The following is a 26,705-nucleotide window of genomic DNA, read 5'->3' as shown; positions in this document are numbered from 1 at the left end:
GATAAAAGACGCGTGAAGAGAAAAGACAGACGATGTCTGGCACGTGGTACTGTACTGCCTTAAATAAAATTAAGAGTAGAAATAAATATTTAATTTAAATTTAATAGGTTATTACTTAATTTATAGGGCCAAATTCTTTTAATTCGGATTTGAGTTGAGTTAATTTTCTCGAAGAATGATATTAGATTCAAGTATAAAATAAAAAATATTTAATCGAAAAGTAATATAATTGATCTTTATACATTTAATGATAATTATTAAAATATCTTGTTTTATATTTATTTTCAATTAATTCTCTATTTTATCTAATGAAAATGAGAATTATATATATATATATATATATTGTGTCTGGTGTAAGTTTTTAAATATAATGTTATAAAGTTAAAGTTATACGTTTAAATGATCTATTAATTCTCTAATGTTATTATATAAAATATAACAACTTAAATTATGATAAAAATAGATAAACATATTATTTAAAAAAACTAATTCATTTTAATAATTGTACGTTTCTATACAAATATATAAAATTTCAAATGTTTTTTGTCTAAAAAATTAACATGAAAATATATTTAAACTAATAAATAATTTATTAATCATACAATTATGTCTTAACTAGAAGTTTATAAACTATATATAAGAAAAACACATACACCATAGGATAGCAATGAAAGGTTAAAGCTATAAATGTCTCAAAAGTTTATAAATTTTTTGCATTTGGGTTGAAAAATTCTTTTCAAGCATACCTTTTTTTATAAAAATTGTTTGTTTATCATTACTTAAAGCTTTAAAATATGGAGTATGTATTTAAAATAGATAGATAAATTTTTTAATATGTTTATATATTTATCATATAAACGGTTTAGATTTAATAAGTTAAAAGAAAAAGTTAAATTAATTAAAAAAATAAAGTTGAAGAAAAATTCAAATTATATAATCAGGACGTGGTAAATAAATATAGAAGTGTATCTTGGGTTATAATGGTCAAAATTGTGATAATGGCAGATAAAAGAAAATGCAAGATTATGTAGCATAATGAACTTATTGCATTATTATTGGGCCTATACATGCCTGGAAAATGTTGCTTAGAGCATGTTGAACTTCGGTGGAGCCATGCTCGCTTCGGACCAGATCCACCAACAGATGAAAGATATCTGCAATGTAATTTCTGCATGAATCCCTCTCCAAACAACTCAAGGCCTTCAATGCCGACACGAGCAGAGGCGTTCTAGCTGCCATTTTCTCCTTTCTGGCTATTCCCAATGGGAGAATCCAATGAGTTACCGGCATCTCGACCAATTTCTTATCCGCCGCGTAGTTGTAATCGGTACAGCTGAGGTATATCAGCAATATCTTTTCACACACTGCCACTAGTGATCTTAGGTTCATGTCCCTAGAGGCGGATGGATTGTTCTTGACTAGATCTTGGAGGAAGTTGAGGTAGTTTTGATAAGCCTCGCTCTCGAAGTGGACCACAGGCGGTTCGGAGATCTCCAATGCCGAGCATATCTTCTTGATTTTCTTTTGCAGGGCGGTCTCCGAGTTCAGTTGCTGAGCATGTGATGTAATGGAAGAAAATGTCTCGACGATGACATTTACATTGGCAGATGCCAGGAAGTATAAGTTCGTTTTGTACATATCGGTTATGACCTGAAATGATGAGGTCCAAACAAATATGATCATGTCATAATTAGCATATGCAAGAATAGAGGCTTTGTGATGGGAGAACCTGCATGATGAGCAGCTGGACCGCAATATAACTCTTCATTTTCGAGATCACGTAAGCTGCAGTTTGCAGATTATCTTCCTCCACGTCATCCTTGGACAATCCTTGCTCGGAACTTGTTTCAGTAGTAGTAGAGGATCCAGAATTCTCGGGCAACTTGATGCCATCCATGGTTCTCAAAATCTTCATAAACCAGGGCAATGTCGCTGAGGCTGCTTCTTTTATGGCTAGAAGGATTCCATGCCATTCGTCTTTCGAAAGTCTGCTTCCTAACTCTACCGTTAAAAGGTACATTGCCATGACCCCGGTGCTTGCAGGGCCCTGTATTGAACTCTTTAAGTATCCTGCCAGTACAGAAACCAGGTTTGGTAGTTGGGATCTCAATACATCGTAAAAACTTATAAATAGATCTACAAGACTCTGTGTTGCCGTGGCAATAGTTTCTAGGTCCCATGGACTTCCATTGGAATGAGGAGATTTCGAAGTCGGTGAACCCAGTGTTACAGGAGATGCACCATTAAATATGGGGAGAACAGCAGAGTTAAAAACACCAATCCAGAATGTTCGTGAGAAAAGATGACCATGATCCTTCAGGACCTTGAAAAGTACTTCCAAGGAACTTTTTCGGATAGCTAACCTCGAGTCCGATGTTAGTTCCGATAAACCTGGAAACCACATATCAAAATTCTAACTTAAAATAGCAACATACACATGTTGAAGAACTAGTTCTACTAGTATTCATGGAAGTGTGAACGAATTTATAGGGTGCAACCGTGCGAGTAAATAAACTAGCAGGTTACCTAATAGCAAAGGAATCCAAAAGGATGCCTGGACATCCATATCAGCAAAATTTTGTAGATCGGAATTGTTCTTAGTTGCAACTGAAATGTATGAACCGTCATCGGAGCTCTTATCTGCGCAAACAAGCCCTCCCTCGGCAAGTTTGACAGCACAAAGCCGGAGAAACGAAATAGCATTAAGGCTAACATCACTGTCAAACCTGCTATTTGTGAACTTGATGAGACATCTTACACAGTCGGTAAAAGTGGCAGCATCTGTCTCTCTTACATGATGAAAGTATTCTCGAACTATTTTTTCCATGGTCTCGAAAGCTATCAGGACGATATACTTCCGCTCATCCACAGCAGCAGCTGTGAACACCTGAGAAAAAAAAAGACAAACTAGTGTGAAAAGAAAAGCTGTAGGAGTTGCATGACAATGGAAATCATATACAAGCCATTAGCATACCATAAAGACACTTTTCCATCCAGATTTCACACTACTGAAGCGGCTAAGTACCATCTGAGAAACATATCGAGCTATCAATTCCCTTATTTCTACAGAGTTGCTTTTTTGCATAACAATCACAAATGGCCTCAAAAATTCATTCTGGAAATTGTAATTTGCCAGCTCCTCGCGTTCTAAGAATTTCATAGCAAGCTGCCGCAATGAATCCATCACAAATATTGCTACTGATAAATTCTCAGACAGGCCAACTGAAACAAAGAAATCAGAGAGAACATTCCATATTCGAAACCAAACTAATCTGATGCGGTTCATATTGTAATGCCTGCAACATAACATTCTATAGTAAGCATTCTCCATAGGCACACAAAGGACGGAGATACTATTAGAACTAGCATGCTATGGAATTTTCTTTTAGAAAATGATTCAAGAATATTACGCTATTTCAACGAGTTTTGTGAGGCTAAACACACGAGGTTCTGTTGGAGACTGCAACTCTGTTATTGAAACTTTGCAAAGTGCCTTCACAAATGCCACTATGGCTTCACTGTTTAATCTTTGGCTATGTACGAAAACATGGTTCAACTCGGTACTTCCTATCTGTTCCAATAAATTTAAGTTTGCAATGAAGTGATTAATCTGCTCTTGAGTTACAAGTCCCGAACTGTTGACTCCAGCGGTACTATCATATGAACCTCCTCGGACAACTGCCATTACAGCTGGATTCTGGAGTGATCCTTTTCTCTTCAGAGATTGAAAAACAGCAGGTTTTGGAAACTTTTCATCGGTTTCAGTGGTAGGCACAGATAAAATAGATGTATCAGTTGGAGTACCTTCTCCCCCCAACAGTTGCAAATGCTCAATTCTGGACAGGCATGTCAATATATGCTCCCAGGCTTCCTGAAGATGGTTACCATCTTCAATGGCAATAGAAATTATTGCCTATATTGTAAAATGTTTCAAAAAGTGAGAATATAAAATGTACACATCAAAGAAAGAAACTTCCACTATACACATGCAAATATTGCTAACAAAATTTGATGCGTTTCTCAAATCTACTCTACTAACAAAAATTGGAAGACTTCTATTATTCAACCAACACAATTTGCTAATTGGTTCTACTCCGAGTGATGTTCCACGGCAAAGCAAAAGCGAAGAATAAGGAACATGAAAATTATTGAGATGCTGCAATTCTAACTCTTTCGCGTGATATAGCTTATAAGAAAACCAGGGGAAAGATTTGATTCTTTGTTATTATGTGCAAAAAAGAAAATAAAAGAAAAAACTACTCACTTTTACAGCATCAACATTCTTTTGTTTCATGTCGGCAGCACAATGGAGAAAGGTGAACTTTGCCGTTGATGTGACAAAAGCATCTCTCTGTGTCTGCATTCCCATTACTGCAGTTACATGAACAGCATGTCGAAAGCCCTGTAAGCATTGGGTGGTAGCAATTCTATCGTCACTCTGGTCAAGAGTGACACTGAATGCAGCCAGCATGGGTCCCCAGCAGACCTCCACCATAAACCTCAAGATTGCTACATCTGAAACAGAATGATACACAGAGCTGCAACAGCAAAGAAACAAAAGGGTAACCAAACATCATGTATGTCAACTGGGAAAATTAGGGATGCAAGATGAAAAAAGAAATCAATTTAAAACAGGAGGATGGATATTGTATATTGAGAAAGGTACAAGAACCAAGTCCTCTTTGTTTAATGATGCATGTTGTTCTCTTATCAAATTTTATGCCAGACAAGAAACAAAAATCAAATGAATTCATTCCCAACCGACTTATATAATAACCTGTGGCCTGCAGAAAATGTATTATAACATTTCTACTCGTATATAAAAACATGTGAAAAACTCATCTGAAGCTCACAGACTAATGGTATAAAGAAGGAACACTGTCAAAACTATTGAATTGAGACTACGATTCAAGACATAATTTTGATTTATACAAGTGTCGAACATCTACTATTCCTTGTCCTACTGACCATCGAAAAAAATGTATTAGATTAAAACTTACTCTGATTTTCCTGACTTCGCCTTAAACTGCTCTTGGATTTGTCTAATAAGAAGCCCGTTTGCACCCAATGCCTTTTCGTCGGCTTGCTTCCAACTGACCAAATTGAGTATACCGTCCAAACCCAGTAACTTGTTTAAGCTGTTCGCCTGCATGCTTTGAGGAACGGAAGAATTAGCATTCATCTTAATTTCATTTTTCACAATCTGATCATAAAGAGCACCAAGATACTCCTCAGGTAAATCCTTGCCATCATCTATTCCTCGGTTGTTTCGAATGAAATCAGACTTGGTCATCTGAGTACAGACGCAATATAAAACAGAAATAAGAACAGAACCAAAGCACTTGTAAATTTGATCAATGTATATTTACGAATATAATTCGCAAGAGTACAGGGAGGTGTTCCATATTATTGACATGAGAATATAAAGCACCAGAATAGTTTACAAGCCCCAATATAAATCATGAAGGGGTTCTTAAAAAAACGAGTACATATATATGCAAGCATGTAAGCAAAAGGTCACAATTTGATAATGTGCAAAAGAAACAAACCAAGGTCTAAGAAACAAACCTTCTCCTTGACCATGCTATTATGGGCATCAGTGTTGAGCATTATGACAGAATATGCCAGTACGTATGCAGTATCTGCACTAGTAAATGAGTTAGGATTGCATTTACAATAGCGCTCAGCAAACTTTTCCATGATGCGGTCAATTTTCTGCGCTTCACCTGGTAACCTGAAGCCTTGTAGGAAGAACCTTATTGCTTCACCAAAATCCATAGATTTGAAATCAAATGAATCTACATAAGCATGCATGACTTTCAAAGCAAATTCCTCCCTTTCACCCAGATAATCACCAATCATTGTTTCATTCAGCCCAGAAGTGTTATTCTTCAGAAAAGAAGACACCTCCTCCGGAGAGTTGCCAACCTTTTTGGTGTTTATAAGAAACTCAATGCCTTTAGATGGCTTCCTGTTAAACAACGAGACACCTTTCTGCATATAACCCAGTAAATCCATCATTAAAACCAAGCTTGTGAAGAAAAGGAGAAACTGAGCATATATTAAGCTATATAAAAAAACGTGGGAGTTTTTTATAAAAAAAACGTGAGAGAGTAGAACTGAATAATAGTATGGCAAATCCTCGTGATATATTAAAGCAGCCTCCCCGAAAGTTTGGATGCTAAATGATTATGTTGCACGTGAAGACAGTCATGCTCGATTCCAACACAAAGCATCAACTAACCTGAAGTTCAATCTTGTAAGCCCGCCGTTGCTCAAGTGTAGCAGCATTTGACAATTCAGAATTCATTTCTTGCTGCAACTCATAATCAGGGACCGTTCCATCTTCTGCAGTCAGATTCGAAAAGCGTTCTAACGAAGTGTCACTCTTGAAGCTCTTACGCAAGACAGAATCACCTACTGCCAGCTTTTGGTCCATCCAAATTCCCATTGACTTAATGATGCTAACCAAACACTTCATTGATTCATGCCGGAAAGTAATATCCTGGACTGGAGACAAGGTTGTGGTTGAAGCAGGTGGCGGTCCTAGAGCTGTTTTCAGAAGGCCGTTGACAATCCTGCAAATATCTGATGGAATTATAAGAGTTTTAATACATTTTTATTAAGTGCAACACATTAAGAAATAAAGAATAGATTTTCAAGAAAACAAAATACATAGAAGAGATCCTAAAGCACGCTCCGAGAACAACACTAAATGACAGGTTCTTGTGTTAGTTCTTCAGTAGGCTACCATCTTTGTGTAAAATTTGAGAGAACATAATAGGTTTCACATTTATGGATGATTTCACATATGAACTGATAACGAGATTTTTTAAACAAGTTTCTGAAGTGTGTTATTGAGGAAGAAAAGAACGTGAATTTAAATTTTACATTAAAAATGAAGCTGAAGCATGCAATGGGAACATCAAATAATATTGGTGCTAGAGTTAATTCCCATGTTGACTGACCTTTTGCAGAAAAATTGTGAAAAGTTTTCAAATTCATATAGGATTTCACAAAATGATCATTGAATACTTACCTAGAAAATATGACATGAAAGCAGCAGTCATGTCAAACACAAGAATGAACAATTATTGGGGGTAGGGGGAATACCTTTCAAATATGTTTGGTGAATCCACATCGCAGTCATAGTTCACAAATATATCAACGATAATCTGTGAATCTGCAGCAATCTTTTCCATTAGGTTAAGGACTGTCATTTTCTGTACAAAACTTGGCTGTAGAACATTCTCCAGAACTCGGAGGACGAGCATGGGAAAGAATATTCCAATTTCATCTTTCAACCCTGTTCTATATTTCGTTAATAAGCTCATAAAAATAGAAGACTGGAGCTGGAAAATGGTCATCGCTGACAATGCACTGTTCTTTAACAACGATAAGCAGAGAAACTGCTTAATTGCATTATGAAACCTGCAATTTTGTATCACATAATACATTAGGATTATTTAACTGGAGACTTCAGAAAAAAGGAGTTACTACAATACTACATGACACACAACCCAAGATGATGATGTCCATGACATACAACAACGGTTGTGCTAGCAGGCCAACAACCGTGAGAAAAAGAAATCCAATAAAGCCCAGAGTAATATGGCAACGTGCAAACGATCATGACTATTCACTATATAAAATCAGAACCCAACGTGAAAAAAGTATAAAATGGCTTGCCTCACATTCGAGCGCCAAATGGAACCCCCATTATCCATAACAACCTTGAGCAGCTCCAAAGACAGCGTCTTCCCTCTCAAAAGGATCTGATCATCATTCTCCTGAGATGAAAACTTCATCGACAATTTACATAAATTCTTAAAAACAAGAAAACCGTCCTCCCTAATTTTACTAATCCCAGTAGAACCCGATTCCGCCCCTTCCTTCGTCTCTTCCTCCCCAATCTCCTCCACCTCCTCCCATTTTGACACCTTAAGCTCCACATTTTGCAACTCCTGATCCTTACATGGCTGCGAAAGCTTCAAATCCGGAACCCCTTCACTAGCATTCATAACCTCGCTAACAAAATTCTGGCAATGATAAATCGAACTCCCTTCATTTAAAGTCTTATCACTGAACTCTAAAAGCTCACTAACAAACACCGTTTTGATCGGAACATCAATGGAATCTTCCTCCGCTCGGGTGAATACAATTAGTATAATCTGCGCTAGAACGGACTTAGCACAGATCTGATTAGTCCCGCTTAAACCGCGTAAATATATGTTATAACAAGTCCTAACGACGTTAATCAAGCATTCACCACGGACCAAAACGCAAGGGCATCGGATGGCGGCAAGCAAAACTCGTAATACCGCGAGGTCGAGCGATTCCTCGCCGATGCCGCCGACTGTGCAAACACCTTCGACGATCTTGTACAGGATCGGATTGGATACGTTGTTATGGATCTCGCCGCGAAATAGGCCGAATGAGAACAATTTGAAGGTGCATTCGAGGGCTGGCTCGGCGACTTTGGCGTAATTTGTTTCTAAGGCGAGTTGGATCGGGTTGAGGACGAAGTTGGCGTCGGCAGACGAAATGCCAAGCAGCGGAGACGTAGGATCGGACAATCCGGTGTCGGAGAGGGTCTCGAGCTTGTCTAGTGAGGATTTGCATGAGGAAACGAGATGAGTGTGTTTCCGCCACGCGGAGTTCTTGATGATCTTGTCGAGCGGCGGGCCTAGCACACGGCCGCACCGCGACGGTCCTCCGAGCGTTTGGGAAGCTAACATTGTTTTTTCACGTCGCTTCTGTAACGAACATCACCTTTATTTGATTAATTATGCTTTGATCTGAGTGTTAATTGTAACGCGAATTCATTAGACAATTTTGAGATGGAAATCAAATATTACAGATTAAAGGAGAAGAAGAGAGAGTGATGGAATGGAAGAATGAGCTTTTTTTGTTCTTTTAATTTGGACAATGACTAATTCTTCTCCAGATATGTTGGAATTTGATTTGCCTGAGCCGATACATGCGTGTTTAATCGATCGGGTTTTATGGCTAATTAATTACTCACCTTCTCTCTATCTCCACTACCTCTTACGTTTATTTTTAACTATATATTTTTTTCCTTTTATAATTTAATTTTATCATTTACGTTGATTTTATATATTTTTACACTAAATACGGTGTAAATTACCCAAATCAATAAATTTCTCAATTCAGTATAATATGTTGTAATAACAACGATGTAAAATAACCTAAAAAAACGATATCAATCGAATCAAAATTTAAAAGAATAGAGTTGAAATTAAATTATAAATTTAGTATAACATAAAAAATACTAATATTTATTTAAATAATTACTTTATTTTCTAATTTTTCTGTGAGAATGCTTTATTTTAGTATAAAATAGTTTATTATTGAATGAAAATCGTTAATTGAATGAAACAATTGATGCTTATCACTGACCCATCATCTCTTTCAACATGTTATATATGTCATATCATCTCTTTCAACACGTTAATGTCGTATCACTATTTTTTATATGTAATATCATATCATTATTATTTTGACAAGTGACATGTGTTCTGACATCATTTTTTGACGTATGTAATGTCAATATTTTTTACATATGACATGTGTAGTGTTGTCACTCTAAACACATCATAATATCACACCAGTGACACGTATTTATTATTAGTCAATTAATAATTTTCAACCAATCAATAAATATTTTATCATAAAATAAAATATTGAAAGTCAAAATATTGAAAAAAATAAATTAAAAGAAGCCATTTTATCAAATATTAGAGTGAATTGTAACATTATACATATGTATTATAAGAATTAAAAAAATAGTTATAATTTAAAAAAATATAATTAAGAAATGTATTAAAATTGTAAGATAGGTATAGAATATAGATGGGACACCTCGAGCTCGCGGTTTCAAGAATTCTTCAATGGATACACCTCGAGGTTTCAATCTTCTTCATCTATTGTCCCATTCTTTACTTCTACTCCCACTCCTCACAAATTCAAAAACGCCGCCAATCCAAGACGAAAAATCCAAAATCATCTCAAGATTCCAACAATACCTCCAAATCAACACTTCCCAACCATCCCCGGACTACCAAAAATCAACCCAATTCCTCTTAGCCCAAGCCAATTCCATTTCCCTAGAATCCCAAGTCCTCGAATTTGTCAAAGGCAAGCCAATCGTTCTCCTCAAATGGCCAGGCTCAGACCCTTCTCTTCCCTCTATCCTCCTCAACTCTCACACCGACGTTGTCCCCTCTGAAAGTTCAAAGTGGGTTTATCCTCCTTTCGGTGCCCACATCGATGAAGAAGGCAATATCTTTGCTCGAGGCTCCCAGGATATGAAATGCGTCGGGATGCAGTATATAGAGGCTGTTCGTAAGTTGAACATTTCTGGGTTTCGCCCAAAACGATCTCTTTACTTGTCGTTTGTTCCCGATGAGGAGATTGGTGGCCTTGCTGGTGCTCAGAAGCTTGCTTCCTCTGATGTATTCAAGGATATGAATGTCGGTATAGCGCTTGATGAAGGTGAAGTAAGAAGATTTTAACCCTTTTTTTGTGTTTGTGAAAGCTTATTTGCGATTGTTGGATAAATATGTGGTTTTTTGAGAAACAGGGTTGGCTTCCCCTAATGAGAATTATAGGCTATTCTATGGGGAGAGGGCTCCATGGATGCTGGTGATAAAGTCGACTGGAGCACCCGGACATGGAGCCAAGCTTTATGAGGATAGTGCCATGGAGAACCTTTTTAAGAGCATTGAGAGTATCAGGAGATTCCGGGCTTCACAGTTCGATTTGGTGAAGACAGGTTTGAAGGCGGAAGGCGAAGTTATCTCGGTTAATATGGCCTTTCTGAAGGCCGGCACGCCTTCCCCGACGGTAAGTTTCTTGAATTCTTTTGATGGAACTGGAAGAACTTGCATCCGAGTATGAGTAATGTCGAACTACATATCATAGATATTAGCAAATGACTCTTTAAAGCAAAGACATAATATGCAGACTTTGCAAGGCCTAAGATGAGGCATCCTGCTAGGCATGGATGAAATATTGAAGCTGTTTTTCATGAGTTTTATTGGAGCATAACTGAATTCTAACAGTTGGAAAATTTTATTTGCTTGTTAGAAGTGTTTAGAGTTGATCATTAGAGATTATATGTGTTCTTATCTTTTCAACTACATTTATTTGTTGCCACACCGAAATCGATGCACATATATTCTTCAAATCAATAGAAACTAGTGATGCCTTGATTCCAGCCTCTCATATCTTTCATGTTGTTTGCCCGCCAGGGTTTTGTCATGAATTTGCAGCCTTCGGAAGCAGAGGCTGGTTTTGATATCCGAATACCACCAATGGCTAATCTAGAGTCGTTGGAGAAACGGATAGCAGAGGAATGGGCTCCTACTTCACGAAACATGTCATTTGAGGTAGAGATGTTGAAACATTTCTTTCTGAAAACAAGTTGTATTTGGTAATATGATAAAAGCACGACAATTGCAATCATATTTCACAGTCATACAATGGTGGAATTAGTATGTTGACATGTTACAGTTCCAATCTTTCCCCTGCTTGTTCCATTAGAATCATCGAATGACATTGAACGCCCAAACTGAGACTTGTGCATCACTTTGAGATCATGAGTCACAAAGTAGCTTTCCATTGCCTTTTTGAACTGATCATCTTTGTTGGCAGTTTAGGGGAAAGGGAATTCCGCATGATGACCAGGGAAGGCCACTTGTGACAGCAACTGACAGCTCTAATCCATGGTGGGCTCTGTTGGAAGAAGCTATCATGAAAACAAATGGAAAAATAGGAAAGCCCGAGATATTTCCTGCCTCGACAGATGCTCGTAATTTTCGACTAGTAGGCCTGCATGCTATTGGTTTCTCGCCTATGGCTAACACTCCCATTTTGCTTCATGACCATAACGAGGTATGTATTGTATGATTATTGTCATATGTTAATGTGCATTCTTGCATATTTGTGCCCCTTTGCTTAGTGATCCTCCTCCTGAAGAACTAAAGAACTTAGTGGAATATGTTTTAGACAGTACTCATAGCAAATTAGGATTCTGGAAACCCAATTTTTTTTTGTATAATAGCATTTTAGGTCCTTTTCACTTAAAATATTAGTCAAATAAGACCCTTTTTCTTTTCAATTTTTAGATTTAAATATTTAATAGACCCTTCTTCTTTTGATGTAAAGTAATTTACTCCCTCCTAAATGTTTGATCCTAGTTTCTGTGCTCGCATGTGATCTGACTGTAAATCTTGTACCGTGTTATTGCAGTTTCTAAACCATGCCGAGTACTTGCGAGGAATTGATGTATACGTGTCTGTAATTAAAGCTTATGCGTCATATATCCCACCCAGAAGACACGAAGATTCACGAGACGAGTTGTAAGGTACCAGCATACCGTAAGCGGAGTGGAGATTGGGGTATCTCCTCGTAATGTATAAATAGCAAGGAAAGCAATTTGTGTTTTTTTTTTCAGTCCTCAAAGTATTAATATCATATCAATCAAATCCTTTGTCAATTTGAGCGTCAAATATCATCTCAAATTTAATGTGCAACATATTTAAAACATGTAAATCAAATTTTAAGCATGTTTATACTTATTACATTGAAAACTTAGATTTGATGTGTTTTAAAGCATTTAGTATCATTAAATTTTGAAGAGTTTTTTTTTTTGACATAACAGATTTAAGTTGTTTAGGTGATAAGCATACACGTGTTCAAATTTTGATCAGTGTGTTTTCAGTATACTCTATTTGGATTTTAACATGAAGTTTTTAACTTCTGCTTCCTAAAAATTATAAATTTTTCTTTGATCCACGAATAAAAATTTCTTGATTCCGTCATAAAACGCAGCGTTTTCAAGGTCATCAATGGTGGGCTGAGAAAAGATGAGGCTCCAAAGCGGGCCTGAACCATAAGACGATCAAAAGGTTGGGAATTTGGTTTCTTCTTTGTTCACGCATTTTATTTCATTTTTGTTCCCAAAAGAAAAGAAAAGAAAAAAAGTTATTTTTCGGCGATTAGCCGATTACCAATACCTTGCCTTGCCTTGATACGGTGAAATACCTTTGCCTTTTGTTCTCTTGTTTCTCATTCTATTGGGCTCTCTCAATTCATTACTTGCAAGAAAAAAAGAATGGAAAGTATCCGTTGTACATAATAGGACGAAAGGTTATTCATTCGAACTGAAATTTGATTTGGCGGTAGTTTAACAGTTATCTGGTTCACTTGAAATTTTACAAAGATGTCGCTGAGGATTAAGTCGGTGGTCGATAAGTTCGTGGAGGAGCTGAAAGAGGCGTTGGAAGCCGACATACAAGACCGAATAATGAAGGAGAGAGAGATGCAAAGTTACATCGAGGAACGCGAGCGTGAAGTCGCCGAGCGTGAAGCCGCCTGGAAGGCCGAACTATCTCGCCGTGAGGTCAGATTTCTTCTTCCTTTGCTTATTGAAAAAGGGGGGGGGGATTTTGGTTTATTGATTACCCTGCTTTACAACTGTTTTTAAACTTTTCCAAAGTTCATGGAGATTGAAGAGGGTATTTGACGACTGGGTGTTTTTCGTTTATCTTGAATTTAGGGTTCTGAATAATGGATGTTTGTTATTTTTATGAATTAGTTCTTAATGAATGTCTAATTTGCTCAATTTCTCGGCTTATGTTAGCCAAAGCCATCCCTATATGCATTGGAAGCAATGATTTGTAGAAATAGGTCCATTCACATCTGTTGAAAATGTATCTGCTTTCAGCCTGCCAAAATGATGATGACAAATGCATATGAGCATCCAATGTCTTGATTATGAGTCATGCCGTCCGATGGCGACCCGGTTTCTTCCTTTTCTATGTTGTTGAAGTTTTCATGTCCGACACCATGTCCGTGGACGTGGATATGGGGATGTGATACAAAACCTCAGAGTTTCAAATAAGTTTGTGTCAAACACGTATTTGTATCAGACACTCATATTTGAGTCCAAGTATCATAACTCCTTTATCAGGACATGTTACTGATCTGCTGATTTGCTAATGAAATTATTGTTGTTAGTGTTTCTTCTTCTATATTTAGTCATTTCAAGTATTAACTGTCTCTTCATAGGCTTTTGGCATGCATTTATCTTCATTTAATACTCGAATCGAAGTGGTAGTTCTTCTATGAATGACTTGGTCCCAATTCTAAAATTATCCGTAGAAATACAGACACTGTTTTAAGGTTGTCTCTAATACTTTTATTATGCACGGGAGTGATTAAATGCAATCGTGATTGAGTTAGACAATTCTAATCCAAACCCGTCGTGGTTCGATTATCAGTAGATGTATGGTCTCTCTGGTTTAATGGAATTTCCAATCTGTTTAGTATGCACATGAATTATTTAAACCGATGTGATTGATACATCATACTTGTGTGTCCTGCTGTTGCTCGACTATTTTTGGTCATCAGAACATTAATTTTTATCTCTCAGGCAGAGATTGCCCGACAGGAGGCTAGGCTGAAGGTGGAAAAAGAAAACCTCGAAAAAGAGAAAAGTGTTTTGATGGGAACAGCATCGAATCAAGATAACCAAGATGGGGCGTTGGAGATCACCGTAAGCGGCGAAAAATACCGATGCCTCAGGTTCGCAAAGGCGAAGAAATAAGGCTTCGATGAAGAAGCTTTGATGTCTTTTCCTAGATTTGATGCAGACAGTTTGGTTTCTTAGAATCTTAATTCATTTCATTTGCTTTGGTAATTATATACATATGTAGGTTTGCTTTCAGACACATCCTATTGACAGTGTCCGGTTCATGTTCAATTTCAAAATGAGAAAATTGTTTTTGATCAACCAAAATGGATTTGTCTCAACACGGAATAGACATTTGATCAAAAACAAAGAATTTAAAAAAGAAAAGATATTTGTATATACTTATAAAATAGAAATCTCAATGTTTTTTTTCCTATAAATTTTTCTCATTTTTTCCCAAAATAAAAATATTAGGGCTAAAGCATCTAAAACAAAAATGAATATTGAATTAAATATTAGGATTTTTTTTATCATTATAGCTTATGGATTTGACCAAGTTTATTATTTTTAACCCAACCCAAGTCGGACCGGGAGGCCCGGCCCTGATCTAGCTGGTATAACGCATTCACCACCGACTTTCACAATCCAAATTTTCTCTTGGAAAAAAGGAATAAAAGCAGGCTGTAATGGAGCTGTGAACACTAACATTTCACCTCTTATTCTCCTTTTCCCTCTCTTCTTACTTCTGGCAGCAACGCCACCATTACCGGTCGTCGCCAAATCTCTCTAACCATCTTGTTTCTCGCCATAGACCAGCAACCATGAGCTCCATCACTCAAAGCTTCCAAAAGAACACTTCACTGCCAGTCTCGCAAACCGAATCCAAAGACCACCTCCCAGCAGCCTCCGGCGCAGGGCGGCTACGAAGGCGGCTCTCCGCTCTGTCCCTCAAATTACATCCCACCTCTTCACCGGAGAAATCCTGTACATTCCCCAGGTCGAAATCTTTGTCTTCCATGGGAGAATACGCCGGTAGCTCGATTAAAAAATGGTGGGACTGGGGCTGGTCTTGGGTCCTTCCCAAAAAACCTATGTTTGCTAAAGACATCGAGATGAACGAAGAAGAAACCAGGATCCTTGGGTTCCACAACAAAGGCAGCTGGAGGCATATCTTTTACAAAGTCAGATCTGAGATGAGAAAACTCGTGGGATCTGATCATAGAGATAGCCTCCCGCAAACTTGCAGGTACAATCTCTAGATTACTCCAAGAATTTCGATGATGGAAAGAGTTATACCTGTGGTTGAATCTTGGGGAATTTGAATTCCACCACCTTCAATAAAGCTTCATTGCTTCTTTGATTTAAGCTTTCATTAATTTGTTTACAATATATAATGCAAATGTTCTGTTATATAAAGTGATATTGCTTGGCCATGGATGCCAATGAATCCACTGTATTGGGAACATATATTAGCTACGATAAAAGGTTTCAATTGTAAAAGTATGATACGTCTGTAGTGTAATGTAAAATTTATTTATTTATTTGTATCTGATTCTAAATATTTCAACTCCATTATATATTTAAGCAAATTAAATGTTGAATTTTGTAATTGAAAGGTGTAAATTGTATAGAGTTATTGTACAGAAATTACACATTGCGTCGCTTTCTCTATGAACGTCGGTGCAAATATTGCATGGACAAGAATTGTAGTTTCCAGGCTAGCGCATGATGAGATGAGCTTACAAACCTTCTTAGCCAGGCCAAAGCATCCTCTAAGTAACCAAGTGGGGTTACCAGTGCCGCTTTGAATCAGTGTCGGTGCATAAATATGGATCCCATGCTTTTTGTCACTAATAAAGCTGTAATTTTGTTTCCACAAGGAGCTATTGTCACGTGAATCCCTCGTATTACCGACGAATTTGATGTATAGCGTTGGTTTAAGGAATACATTTCAAATATTTAAGGACAACACAATTAAGTTTAAGTATGAATCGAAAATTTAATTTAAAGTCGTATCATTGGAGAAATTGCAAGAAAGTGACTTTGATGTAGAAAATATTAATTTGTAGAACACGTGAATCATGCTAGAAATATATAATTATGAAGGACGAAATCAACATATCTATCAATTTAAAGACACTATTATCTGCAAATCCTTCAAAAAAAATCAAATAAAGGCATGACTAATGACATCGTAATTTGAATAACTTTAACACTTAAACACTCCTCAAGTTTACAAAACTATGCCATTCATAAACCAATAGCCATCAACCGTTTTCTTTGCCGGCAAAGTCCTGAAGCATTCGCGGAACCAGAGCCGTTTCCCGAATGCTTTGTTGCTGATCTTCATCGTCTGGGTTGGCTGTACAATCTGCGTATAAGTAGATGTCAGTACCATATAATTCGAGGAAGACTAAACAAAAATGGGTGCAGAAGTCTCTTCCGATCCCTTTTAATGAAAATGCAAACACCAATACATCAATATCGGAGTTTTTCAATTATTGTTATTCCGGCGCAAGGGTCTTTAGAATTGCACCATTACAGACCATCCCGATTTCGAGGTTAGAAGTGAGATGAAATGTCCCTTTAATCCAATTTTTACTTGTGGTTCAACTATCCAGATCTAGGAAGCTAGACAGAAGATACCTATACATGATGGGCGTGACTGGAAATCATAGAGCACCGGGGGCATCTCTCATGCTTATATTCACACTGTTTCGCATGGTTCGTCGACCAATTCCTGCATTGCCTTTTTGCATCATTGCAACAAATTCACCATAATCAATTCTTCCATCCTGAAAAAGAGAAGCAGTAGTAATCAAAACTTAATCATCAAATGAACGAAAAAAGAAATATTCGAACTGAGGGAACATGCAGTGAGGATCGAGGATGCGCTAGCACAAACCCAACAGCTATGTCTCATGCTTATATTTAGGAACCATAAACAGTGAGACTGCGATAAGGGATTTGACATTGTATGTTATTAGCAGAACCATGCTCAATCATATCAGAGAACAACTAGCTCGAGAATATTGTTAACATCAGGTCATCAAGGTAAGACGACTTACATTATCTTGATCAACTTCTCTAATTATATCCTCAAGCAAAACATCTGTCATGTTGTGCTCAGTACAAGCTTGCTGAAGCTCATCGACAGTAATATAGCCACTTCCATCCTTATCAAAGTATCGGAATGCTGCAACGAGATGCTCCTCACGCTCTAGTTTGTTAAGGTGAACTGTTGCAGCTATAAATTCTCCATAATCAATGGTCCCACTATTGTCAACATCAGCCTGAGAACACAAATAAACTAAGATGATTAGGGTGCAAACATGCAATTAATACAGGAAATAACGTAACAAGCGGTGCAACAATATAAGTTGTTTATGCTGTTGTCAACCTTGTACAAAATATATATCCACAAACACGAGGGAACAAGAATGCCGCATCCCTCACAAATTCATGAACACATATAAGATGATTAGAGAAAAAGAAAATAAACGAATGAACGAGTCAAAAAGGTGCAAGATGATGAAAAATAAGATAAAAGGAAAATGAAACGAATATTTAGCTATCTGCTTCAAAACACACTTACTGCATCCATAAGGTCCCTTATCTCTGTATCTTTCAAGGTAGAGCCATATCTTCGTAATCCAGCTTTGAGTTCATCAAATGTGATTGCACCACTGTTATCAGTATCCATAGACGTAAACATTTCTCTCAGACCAGCAATCTCTTCCTCGGAGAGACTTTCAGCTATCACCTGATAGTAGAAAAAGGGCAGAGAATGTATAAATCCAACATGAAGTTCCAATGTGCTTTAGACTAGACTCTAAGACTATATAATGAAAAGACATGCTAGACCGAGGCGAAGAAATATTCGAGAACAAAATCATGCATTGTTTGTTTAATGACAAACAGCTATGAGGCCTTCAAAGACAGGATCCTTCTTATACGTATGCATCCTGTTTCTTCTCTCACAATGTGCAGACTGATACACATGTCGTGAACATACACAACTCGAGAATCTTACCCGTAAAGCCATCTTCTTTAGTTTATTCATTGCCGAGAATTGTTTGAGGCGAGAAAGTACAGCTGGATCCAGTGCCCTGTCAGGAGCAACCCCATTTTCACAAATCCAAGGATGACCTAAACAATACAAAAGGCAAAGATATCACAATTTGGTCTCCGGCTTAGATAATAACAGAAAGGCAGTACGTATAACATACATAATACTTCGTGAGCAGTCAGCCGCTCTGAAGGTTGAGAGCATAACATCTTTCGAATTAAGTTCTTTGCACTATCAGATATCAAGGGCCATGGGTCTGAATCGAAGTCAATATGTCCTTTTAACACTGCATCAAATATCCCTTGCTGTGTTTCTGAAGGGAAGACAGAAAAAATGGTTGTAAGTATAAGAATCACTTAAAAACTCATTAAGGTGCATAGCATAACCATAGAACATTATAAATACCTGCCCAAAATGGAGGCACTCCACTTAGCAATATATAGAGTATAACTCCTGCAGTCCATACGTCGGCTTCTGGTCCATAATGCTTGAGGAGTACTTCAGGAGCAACATAATATGGGCTTCCAACCACATCGGTAAAAACTTGGTCTAACATAGTAAACCACAGATTATGTCAATCAACTTGATTCGAGAATAAATCGGTTTCATTATATTCTAAAAGGGTCCAAGTTACTATGTGACTCACTAAAATAAGAAATTTTGGCTCTTCAATTATTACAAATGTGTGCTGTGCTGTCACACTTTAATAGGCAATCATAACATAAATCCGATAAGGTAGTAGGCGTACAGTTTAAATGTTCAGGATATGAATTGGGTTTAAACAAGATCGAGTAATTGACCTACAAAACGAGGAACACATAGCGGATTAAATGTGTCAAAAAAATTATTCTCCATTGACTACTTGATGTATGCTCCAGCCTCAAGCTACTTATGTTGCAACATTTAGTTCCTTACCTGGTTTAAAGAAGACAGAGAGTCCAAAATCAATGGCCTTGAGAGAGAAATCATCATCTTTGTTAACCAACAAGAAATTCTCAGGCTTCAAATCTCTATGCATAACCCCGAGCGAATGACAAGCCTCGACAACCCCAACAATGATCTTAGTCAATTCAGCCGCCTTCCTCTCAGAGTAATGCCCTCTCTGGATAATACGGTCGAACAATTCACCTCCAGAGCAAAGCTCCATAACGATATGCACATACAAAGTATCCTCGTATGCACCTTTAATCGTCACAATGTTCTTATGACCAGCCAAATGGTGCATTATCTGAATCTCCCTCCGAACATCCTCGACATCCTCTTTGGAGATCAACTTCCTTTTGGATATCGACTTACAGGCATACTCGACGCCCGTGGTGATCTCGGTACAAAGGTAAGTAGTCCCAAACTGTCCTTGTCCTAGCTTACGACCCAAAGTGTAAAGGTCGCGGATGTTGGGAGTCTTGTGACCTAAAACATAGTAAGCCTGTTGATCGATACCTCGTCTCATGTTGCTGTTGTCTTTCTTGTTGGTGGGGCTAATGAGAGGCAAATTGGGGTCCTTTTTGGTGGTTTCTTTGGAGAATTCTTGGGCAATAAGCTGTTGAGAGTTTACAGTCGAAGGGGAATAATCGGTGGAATTCGATCGGCCGGAAGAAGTCTTGGCGGCGGTGCGGTTCGAAGAATAAAGCTTCCCCTTGAAAGATCCACGGCACGTATTGCCCATGAAACAATCAATATTCCCCCCACAACACTGCTTTCCTCATCCAATGATATCTCATCAATCAGTTCACAAACTTTTAATAATTCCCGGAATTTTTTCAAGCAAAACCCAGAAATCTAAGCATCAAAAGAAACCCATATCAGATCAGAGCATCAAAATTAAAAAGAAAAGAAGAACATAAAACTCTTAACTGATTTGCAATCAACCAAAAAGGTAAGTAAAGAAAACAAAGTCAGCAACTTTTCCAAAGCAAAAAAAAAAATCAAACTGTCAGAAAATCTAAACATACATAGCAATATCAATACAAGATAAGGGAGAGAAAGAACAAGTACCAGAGTTTGGAGGGGAAATTTATTAGATTATTGAAGAAAATGTAAAGATGATGAATATAAGCAGCAGCTGTGTGTTGGGTGTTCTATAAATGTTTGAATTTAGATGTGTGGTTTTTTGTAGTTATTTATGGTGTGTACTGTTTCTGAGAACCATCGTGCTTGCTGAGTGCTGACCAGCTAACTATCCTCCTCTCTTTCCTCTTTCTTTCGCTAAAAACGCGGCTTTCTTTTTCTTATTATTACCAGAGAAATATCGCCAATCGGCGCAATAAAATAAATGTAGGTTTAATTCTGAATTCCATGCCTCTATTTTACAAATTGATAGTTTAGTCCTATTTTAGTAAGTTTGATTTTTGATTTTGGAAATTTAAATCGATAAAACCAAAGGATCCAATGAAACATTATGTTTTTTTAAATAATATTTAGGGTTTAAATTTTAGTATTGTGAATAAAGAAAACTAAATTGAAAAGATTATCTATGTAATAATAAGTTTTTAATAATATTAAATTCGAAATAATAAATCAAGTACATGTGGCTATATAATAAAATAGCTAAGAATTAAGAATTAGACAAAAAATATTAGTTAATTAACTGCAAGATAATACCATTGATGCTCACTGTTAACCTTTTCTCTCAGAGTTTGGAGAATCACGACAACATTGGAGTTTACACTTATTTGATTGGAGCGTGTTGTACACGCAGGGGAAATGGTTGGTGGGTTTACGACATGTGTTCCAAGGTCGTTTTTGTCAAATGTAGCAAATTTTATAACTAGCAACTTACAAGCAGATTTGACATTTCAATTATGCCGTTTACCCGTTCATACCAACTTTTACTTTGACTATATTACCCTTTTTGTTTTACTCGTTCACCTTTTGTGTTGTAAATATATGGCTAATTCCTCAACACTATCCTTAAAATAATGATAAAGATTTTTAAATCGGTCCAAGAACATACATACATTTTTTTTATTGACGGAGTGGTTAAAATGTAATATATGTTCAAAAAAAAATTAATCTATTGACAATATATATATATATATATATATCCTGTAAATATCGTTGCTTGAATTTAAAACCTCCAAGAATATCAATATTTCTTTTACCACTGAAACTATTTAACGAATTAAGAACATAAAAACATTCTAATTGAGTTGTCAAAATGTCAATACCGTATCACAATTTCGATACAGATCTAACATGAAGCATATTTAAAACAGGCATAGACCCATCAAAAATGGTAAAATTACAATCTAAGTTCCTAAGAAATGAAAAAATTTTAAAATAATGTATTGTGAAATTACATTTTGACCCAAAGGAAAAAACCAGTCACTTCCTTTCGAATATTGAAACTTATAACCTAATGCGCTATAAAATTTTATTTAGACTATCTAAAACTTCATGATTTAGTTTTGATCTCTCCAAAGAAAATTTTCTAATTTCGCACCTAAATATATGAATAAAATTTTAAAGAGATTTATATTTACACGAACAACGGAAGGTTTGGATCTAAAATGTTAAAAGAAACGAAGATGTAAACAATTTTTTATATGTAAATCTGGGGTGAATGGAACATAGTATTTGTTTAAAGATTTCTTACCATTTAACAATAGATGCTCATACGTAGTGTTGAAACTCGAAACCTCAAGGGATAACAATAAATCTTTTAACTACTAAAATCGTTTGATTCACGCTTAATCTACTTGTTTTAAATATGCTTTAATCAAAGAATTTGATTTTAATTTAAAATTTTAATTATAACATTCTTGAAGCATAAGAATTAATTTAAAGCATATGCTATAGTTTGGGGGCATCTAGTGGATTAATGCTATATATATATATACACATGATAGAGTAATATATTTTTATTTTATTTTTAAAGTCTACATTTCTTTTTATTATTTTAGTTTTTTTTTCTTAAAGCTTCCCTGGAAAACTTAGCAGCGGCGGAGATCCAAATTCTATTTGTTTTTTCAAATATATAAACAAGGATAAACTACAAATTTCATCACTCAACTCTCTTATCACTGTTATTTTGGTCACTAAAGTTTAAAAAATTATTTACTCACTTAACTTTATATTCCCCTATTTTGTTCAATCAGAGTGTTAAGTCCGGACATTTTTGTTTTTAAAATCATAAATTACCCCAAAATTTTATCTGTTTTTTTGTTTTTTTATAAAAAAAAACTAGTTTTCAATTTTTTTATTTTTTTGATGACGGAACATCTTCTTTCAAATATCAACTGTGGGTAAAATGAACAAGTGATGGAGTGGTAAGAGATGATAAGATGAGTTTGTCGATGTCTTGAGTGGTCGAAAAAAGATGTCGAAGAATGATAATTGCAACGCCAACAATGACATATGGATGAAATTGCAAAACTTTTATCTTAGGAGGAAAAGGATAACAAAAGGAGAAATGACATGGATGATATGTGAATGCCATCTCAACAAAAATAGTCCACATAAGCACACACGAATGCCATATCATCCTTTAATATCTGATTTAATGCCTGAGTGACAAAAATAGGAGTAAATTGAAAATTCAATAAGTAAATTTAAAATTTTAATGACCAAAAAAGGAGTGAGAAGAAAGCTGGGTACTGAAATTTGTATTTTACCCTATAAATAAATAAATTTGAAGGTTCTTTTTACAAGTAGTCTTATTGGATGAATGGGATCTGAGAACGTGATTTTGGAACAGAATCTAACAGTGGAGTTAATTAAAATGAGAGATGCACGTGAACATGAACATGATTTTATCTTTTTAATTATTAATTAATAATTTTATTAACAATAATTAAGGGTTTTTATATTCTCTAAATATTTTTAATTAATTAAACCAACAAAGATGTGTCACTGCAACATTAATCATTACAGCCACTTAAGGATAATAACATCTGTCACGATGAGTTATATTGCATTTGAAAATAATAATTTATATTAATATATCGAAGAAAATATTATTATAATTAATAGTAATAAATTTAAACATAAATTATTATTACTATTTAATTAGAAATTGCTAGTTTTATTATATAGAATAAATATCCAAAATTAAAATAAAAGTTTACAATCATAATAGTAAACTAAACATATAATCAGGGCTTTTTCATATAACTAATGATACAAAAAATCAACAATTTGAGATCGTATAAGGATCATATAAGGAAAATGTTAAAAATCCAACCAAATAACTTAAACAAAAGATAGATACGAATGTATATGATTGTATCGACAAACGAACAAAAGTGATTAAACTACTGGAAGAGCACCGACAAACTACAAATCAGATTAGAACGGTGTGAGAAAACTATCAACGAATGCAACCGCGTATCCAAATTCAATCCGAAAGTCTAAACATGGAAGATTAGCAGGATGACAAATAAGTGTGTCTTGATTAGTCGAGGCGATGTCGAATCCAACCCTAAAAATAAGATAAACGAACGATAAAAAGACCAGAAATACGCCGAATGGCAAGAAAAAACCATGTCATAAAAATACAGAAAAAATCGTAACATGAAGATAAGATTATTAAAAATTAAAATATCAAAAATAAATTATGTCTCATTATATCTCATTCCATTATAAACTTGTGAAATTTAATTTTGGGTATATTTTTAACCTTCTCTGTATTTTCCATAGCCTATTTTATTTATAACAGTACATTCATAGAATTGGTCAAACATAAATTATGGTCCGACATATGTATAGTTAAAAATAATAATAATAATGGTCGGACATGTAGCTAAGTAGAAAAGTATCCTCAACTAAAAAAAATAGAATAATCATGTTTGTTGGTCGATTAAATTGTTGGTTTTTATTTTTTTATATTTTTTAGGTTATAAAATCTCGATCCGTTAGAAATATTCTTTTTTTTCTTTAGAGTTTCATTTTCCTTTCTATTAGGATTAGATTTAATATTTGTAAAAAAAAAACAGTGTTGATATGTTTAAGTGGTCTCGATGGCTAAAACAATTATTATTATGTTTAGAGATTTTTGGTTTAAGTAGTTATGTCTACGTACATGTATATATACATTATCATTCAACGCCAGCCTGTTTTGATGAACTACAACATTGGATTATTCATAAACACCAAATTTGTAGGAGACATAATTAAGAACTTATTGTAAGGTTAGATTAAGAGTATAAAATTTTGAAACAGTCCAAGCTAAATAGATTATTTCATAACGTGAAATGGTTATTTTATAATATTTTAATAAATTTATTTTATAAGTTAATGATTATTTTATAAGTTAATGATTATTTTATAAATTTTAAAATTTTATGACAAAAAAAATATATCACGTGGTATGGTGACCCTTTATATACTTTATCTAAAATAAAATTAGGAGTAATATATCAAAATTGTAGACTCAAGGAATGGGACTTGAAGGCAGAGTTTATACGTGAAACGATCTTATACGTGGTCAAGTTTACATAAAAGTTGAAAACAGAAAATACCCAGATGATTCGGATCTACAATGATCATTAATGGCATCCTTTTGGAGCCATGCAATCATACCCACAATTCTCTTCGAACAAAGCAAGAAACTTGAAAGGACTGGAGAGCTAATTTTGCATTTTTGGTTGATGGGTATTTCTGTTTGATCGCCGTTTTGACGAGACCATAGAGTGGAATGCTACACCATTTACCTTTACAGAGTGATCGATATCTGCATTCGGATACGTGAAAGTTGCAAAAAGGTTAATGGGGTCATCTCCCTCCATGGCTTCTCTATTTGGCATATCGTTGTTTTTATCGTTATTGTGTAAAGTAAATAAAAATGATTGGACATTTGGCCATTTCTCTTATCTTTGTGATTCCACATCTGTCTGTGCTTTCCTAGCCGAAATTATCCTCATGTTTTGTTTCACATTGGATCTGGACATTTGGGTTTTTAGTGTCTTTGATTTTTGTTCATTTTGTTTGTTTTCATATTGGTTTTCATGGTATATATTTTGAATATTTTGATTCATGATGTGGATTGTTTTGTTTAATTTTCAGGGTTGATTTATTGAGAGGATTGGAAATTTTGTTCTGTGAAAATGATTGGATCTGTGCTTGTAGCTGTTACAGCAACTATTGGCAACTTATTGCAAGGATGGGATAGTGCTACAATGGCTGGTAATTTACTCTAATACATATATATAGACGCATGTATGTATGTATGCAGTCGAATATATGTAAATTTCAGTCTTTTTGGGCTAAAATGATCATTTTCCAGGGTTCAAATTCCACCCCTTTCCCCAAATTTGTAATTTACCAAAACAAATGCTCACTTTCATATATGCCAAAGATCTATGGAGAAGCATGTTGTGATATGGCTATCACTTTTTTAGATTCATTTAATTAGTTATCCTCTTCGTGTTTCATGCTGTAGGTGCTGTTATGTACATAAAGAAAGAGTTTGAACTGGATAGTCAACCGACTATAGAAGGCCTGCTTGTAGCAATGTCTCTTATTGGAGCCACATGCATTACTATTGGCTCGGGAAACTTGGCAGACTGGCTAGGCCGTCGTCCCTTGTTAATCATATCATCTATGCTTTATTTTCTTAGTGGTATCGTAATGTTATGGTCTCCCAACATTAATGTCCTACTTTTGGCGAGACTTTTGGATGGAATAGGAATCGGTTTGGCCGTAACTGTGGTCCCAATATATATATCTGAGACTGCACCATCAGAAATAAGGGGACTCTTGAATACTCTTCCCTTGTTTTGTGGTTACATTGGAATGTTTCTTTCATATTGCATGGTTTTTGGAATGTCGTTTACAGCATTACCGAATTGGAGATTGATGCTTGGGGTTCTTTCTGTTCCCTCCCTCATATATTTTGTGTTAACTGTATTCTTCATGCCTGAATCACCAAGATGGCTTGTAGGCAAAGGTCGAATGAATGAGGCAAAGAAGGTTTTGCAAATGATACGTGGCAGGGAAGATGTTTCGGGTTGGTTCAACTCCAGTCAATCTTTTTAAGTTTGTGTTTTTGTTTATGAGTTCATGTGTGCATCTCAAAGGCTATTAGTCTTTGGTCGCCATGGGCTGCATATGATGAATAATGACACGTCTTGTGGATGGTACTGAATTATTTAGATGAACAGGTGAGATGGCTTTGCTAGTTGAGGGACTTGGTGTTGGAGG

The 26,705-nt window shown here is 35.7% G+C and overlaps 5 protein-coding genes across 15 annotated transcripts; 3 read left to right on the top strand and 2 right to left on the bottom strand.

The window, feature by feature from the left end:
* Nucleotides 1–988: 988 nt before the first annotated feature.
* LOC120207580 (brefeldin A-inhibited guanine nucleotide-exchange protein 1-like) lies at nucleotides 989–8,790 on the bottom strand. Of its 2 annotated transcripts, XM_039207005.1 has the most exons (11): nucleotides 7,690–8,790; nucleotides 7,114–7,431; nucleotides 6,245–6,578; nucleotides 5,569–5,994; nucleotides 5,001–5,293; nucleotides 4,265–4,538; nucleotides 3,411–3,913; nucleotides 2,975–3,296; nucleotides 2,527–2,887; nucleotides 1,730–2,391; nucleotides 989–1,650 (listed from the first exon to the last, which is right to left on the bottom strand). In XM_039207005.1, the coding sequence occupies exons 1-11, from the start codon at nucleotides 8,736–8,738 to the stop codon at nucleotides 1,042–1,044; spliced, it is 5,151 nt and encodes a 1,716-aa protein (XP_039062936.1). In that variant the 5' UTR covers nucleotides 8,739–8,790; the 3' UTR covers nucleotides 989–1,041. The 2 variants fall into 2 exon arrangements, with proteins under 2 accessions (XP_039062936.1, XP_039062935.1); XM_039207004.1 differs by lacking the exon at nucleotides 7,690–8,790 and having other exon boundaries at nucleotides 992–1,650; nucleotides 6,245–6,588; nucleotides 7,114–7,291.
* On the top strand, nucleotides 2,869–14,822 carry LOC120207585. Of its 4 annotated transcripts, none has more exons than XM_039207017.1 (3): nucleotides 2,869–2,879; nucleotides 13,210–13,426; nucleotides 14,459–14,822. In XM_039207017.1, the coding sequence occupies exons 2-3, from the start codon at nucleotides 13,247–13,249 to the stop codon at nucleotides 14,630–14,632; spliced, it is 354 nt and encodes a 117-aa protein (XP_039062948.1). In that variant the 5' UTR covers nucleotides 2,869–2,879; nucleotides 13,210–13,246; the 3' UTR covers nucleotides 14,633–14,822. The 4 variants fall into 4 exon arrangements, with proteins under 4 accessions (XP_039062948.1, XP_039062945.1, XP_039062946.1 ...); XM_039207014.1 differs by lacking the exon at nucleotides 2,869–2,879 and adding an exon at nucleotides 12,924–13,059 and having other exon boundaries at nucleotides 13,207–13,426; XM_039207015.1 differs by lacking the exon at nucleotides 2,869–2,879 and adding an exon at nucleotides 12,938–13,059.
* Nucleotides 4,989–20,671, bottom strand: LOC120207581 (calcium-dependent protein kinase 26). Of its 7 annotated transcripts, none has more exons than XR_005524224.1 (8): nucleotides 19,482–20,232; nucleotides 18,972–19,115; nucleotides 18,727–18,879; nucleotides 18,531–18,646; nucleotides 18,093–18,260; nucleotides 17,566–17,790; nucleotides 17,112–17,292; nucleotides 16,580–17,019 (listed from the first exon to the last, which is right to left on the bottom strand). XR_005524224.1 is itself a non-coding variant. In XM_039207006.1 (8 exons), exons 1-7 carry the CDS (start codon nucleotides 20,230–20,232, stop codon nucleotides 17,170–17,172), a joined length of 1,680 nt encoding a protein of 559 aa, XP_039062937.1. In that variant the 3' UTR covers nucleotides 16,580–16,868; nucleotides 17,144–17,169. The 7 variants fall into 7 exon arrangements, 5 of the variants coding, with proteins under 5 accessions (XP_039062941.1, XP_039062937.1, XP_039062938.1 ...); XM_039207006.1 differs by having other exon boundaries at nucleotides 16,580–16,868; nucleotides 17,144–17,292; XM_039207007.1 differs by having other exon boundaries at nucleotides 16,580–16,868; nucleotides 17,150–17,292.
* LOC120207583 (aminoacylase-1-like) lies at nucleotides 9,877–12,503 on the top strand. The gene is made up of 5 exons (XM_039207012.1): nucleotides 9,877–10,515; nucleotides 10,604–10,866; nucleotides 11,274–11,411; nucleotides 11,677–11,916; nucleotides 12,274–12,503. The coding sequence occupies exons 1-5, from the start codon at nucleotides 9,912–9,914 to the stop codon at nucleotides 12,385–12,387; spliced, it is 1,359 nt and encodes a 452-aa protein (XP_039062943.1). The 5' UTR covers nucleotides 9,877–9,911; the 3' UTR covers nucleotides 12,388–12,503.
* Nucleotides 15,169–15,997, top strand: LOC120207584. Its single transcript, XM_039207013.1, has one exon. It carries the CDS (start codon nucleotides 15,319–15,321, stop codon nucleotides 15,754–15,756), a length of 438 nt encoding a protein of 145 aa, XP_039062944.1. The 5' UTR covers nucleotides 15,169–15,318; the 3' UTR covers nucleotides 15,757–15,997.
* Nucleotides 20,672–26,705: the final 6,034 nt, after the last annotated feature.

Source organism: Hibiscus syriacus, unplaced genomic scaffold, assembly GCF_006381635.1.
Source record: "Hibiscus syriacus cultivar Baekdansim isolate YM2019G1 unplaced genomic scaffold, ASM638163v2 tig00015072_pilon, whole genome shotgun sequence".
NCBI lineage: Eukaryota > Viridiplantae > Streptophyta > Magnoliopsida > Malvales > Malvaceae > Hibiscus > Hibiscus syriacus.
Note: the sequence above shows the minus strand (reverse complement) of the source record. Positions and strands in the feature narration are given on the sequence as shown.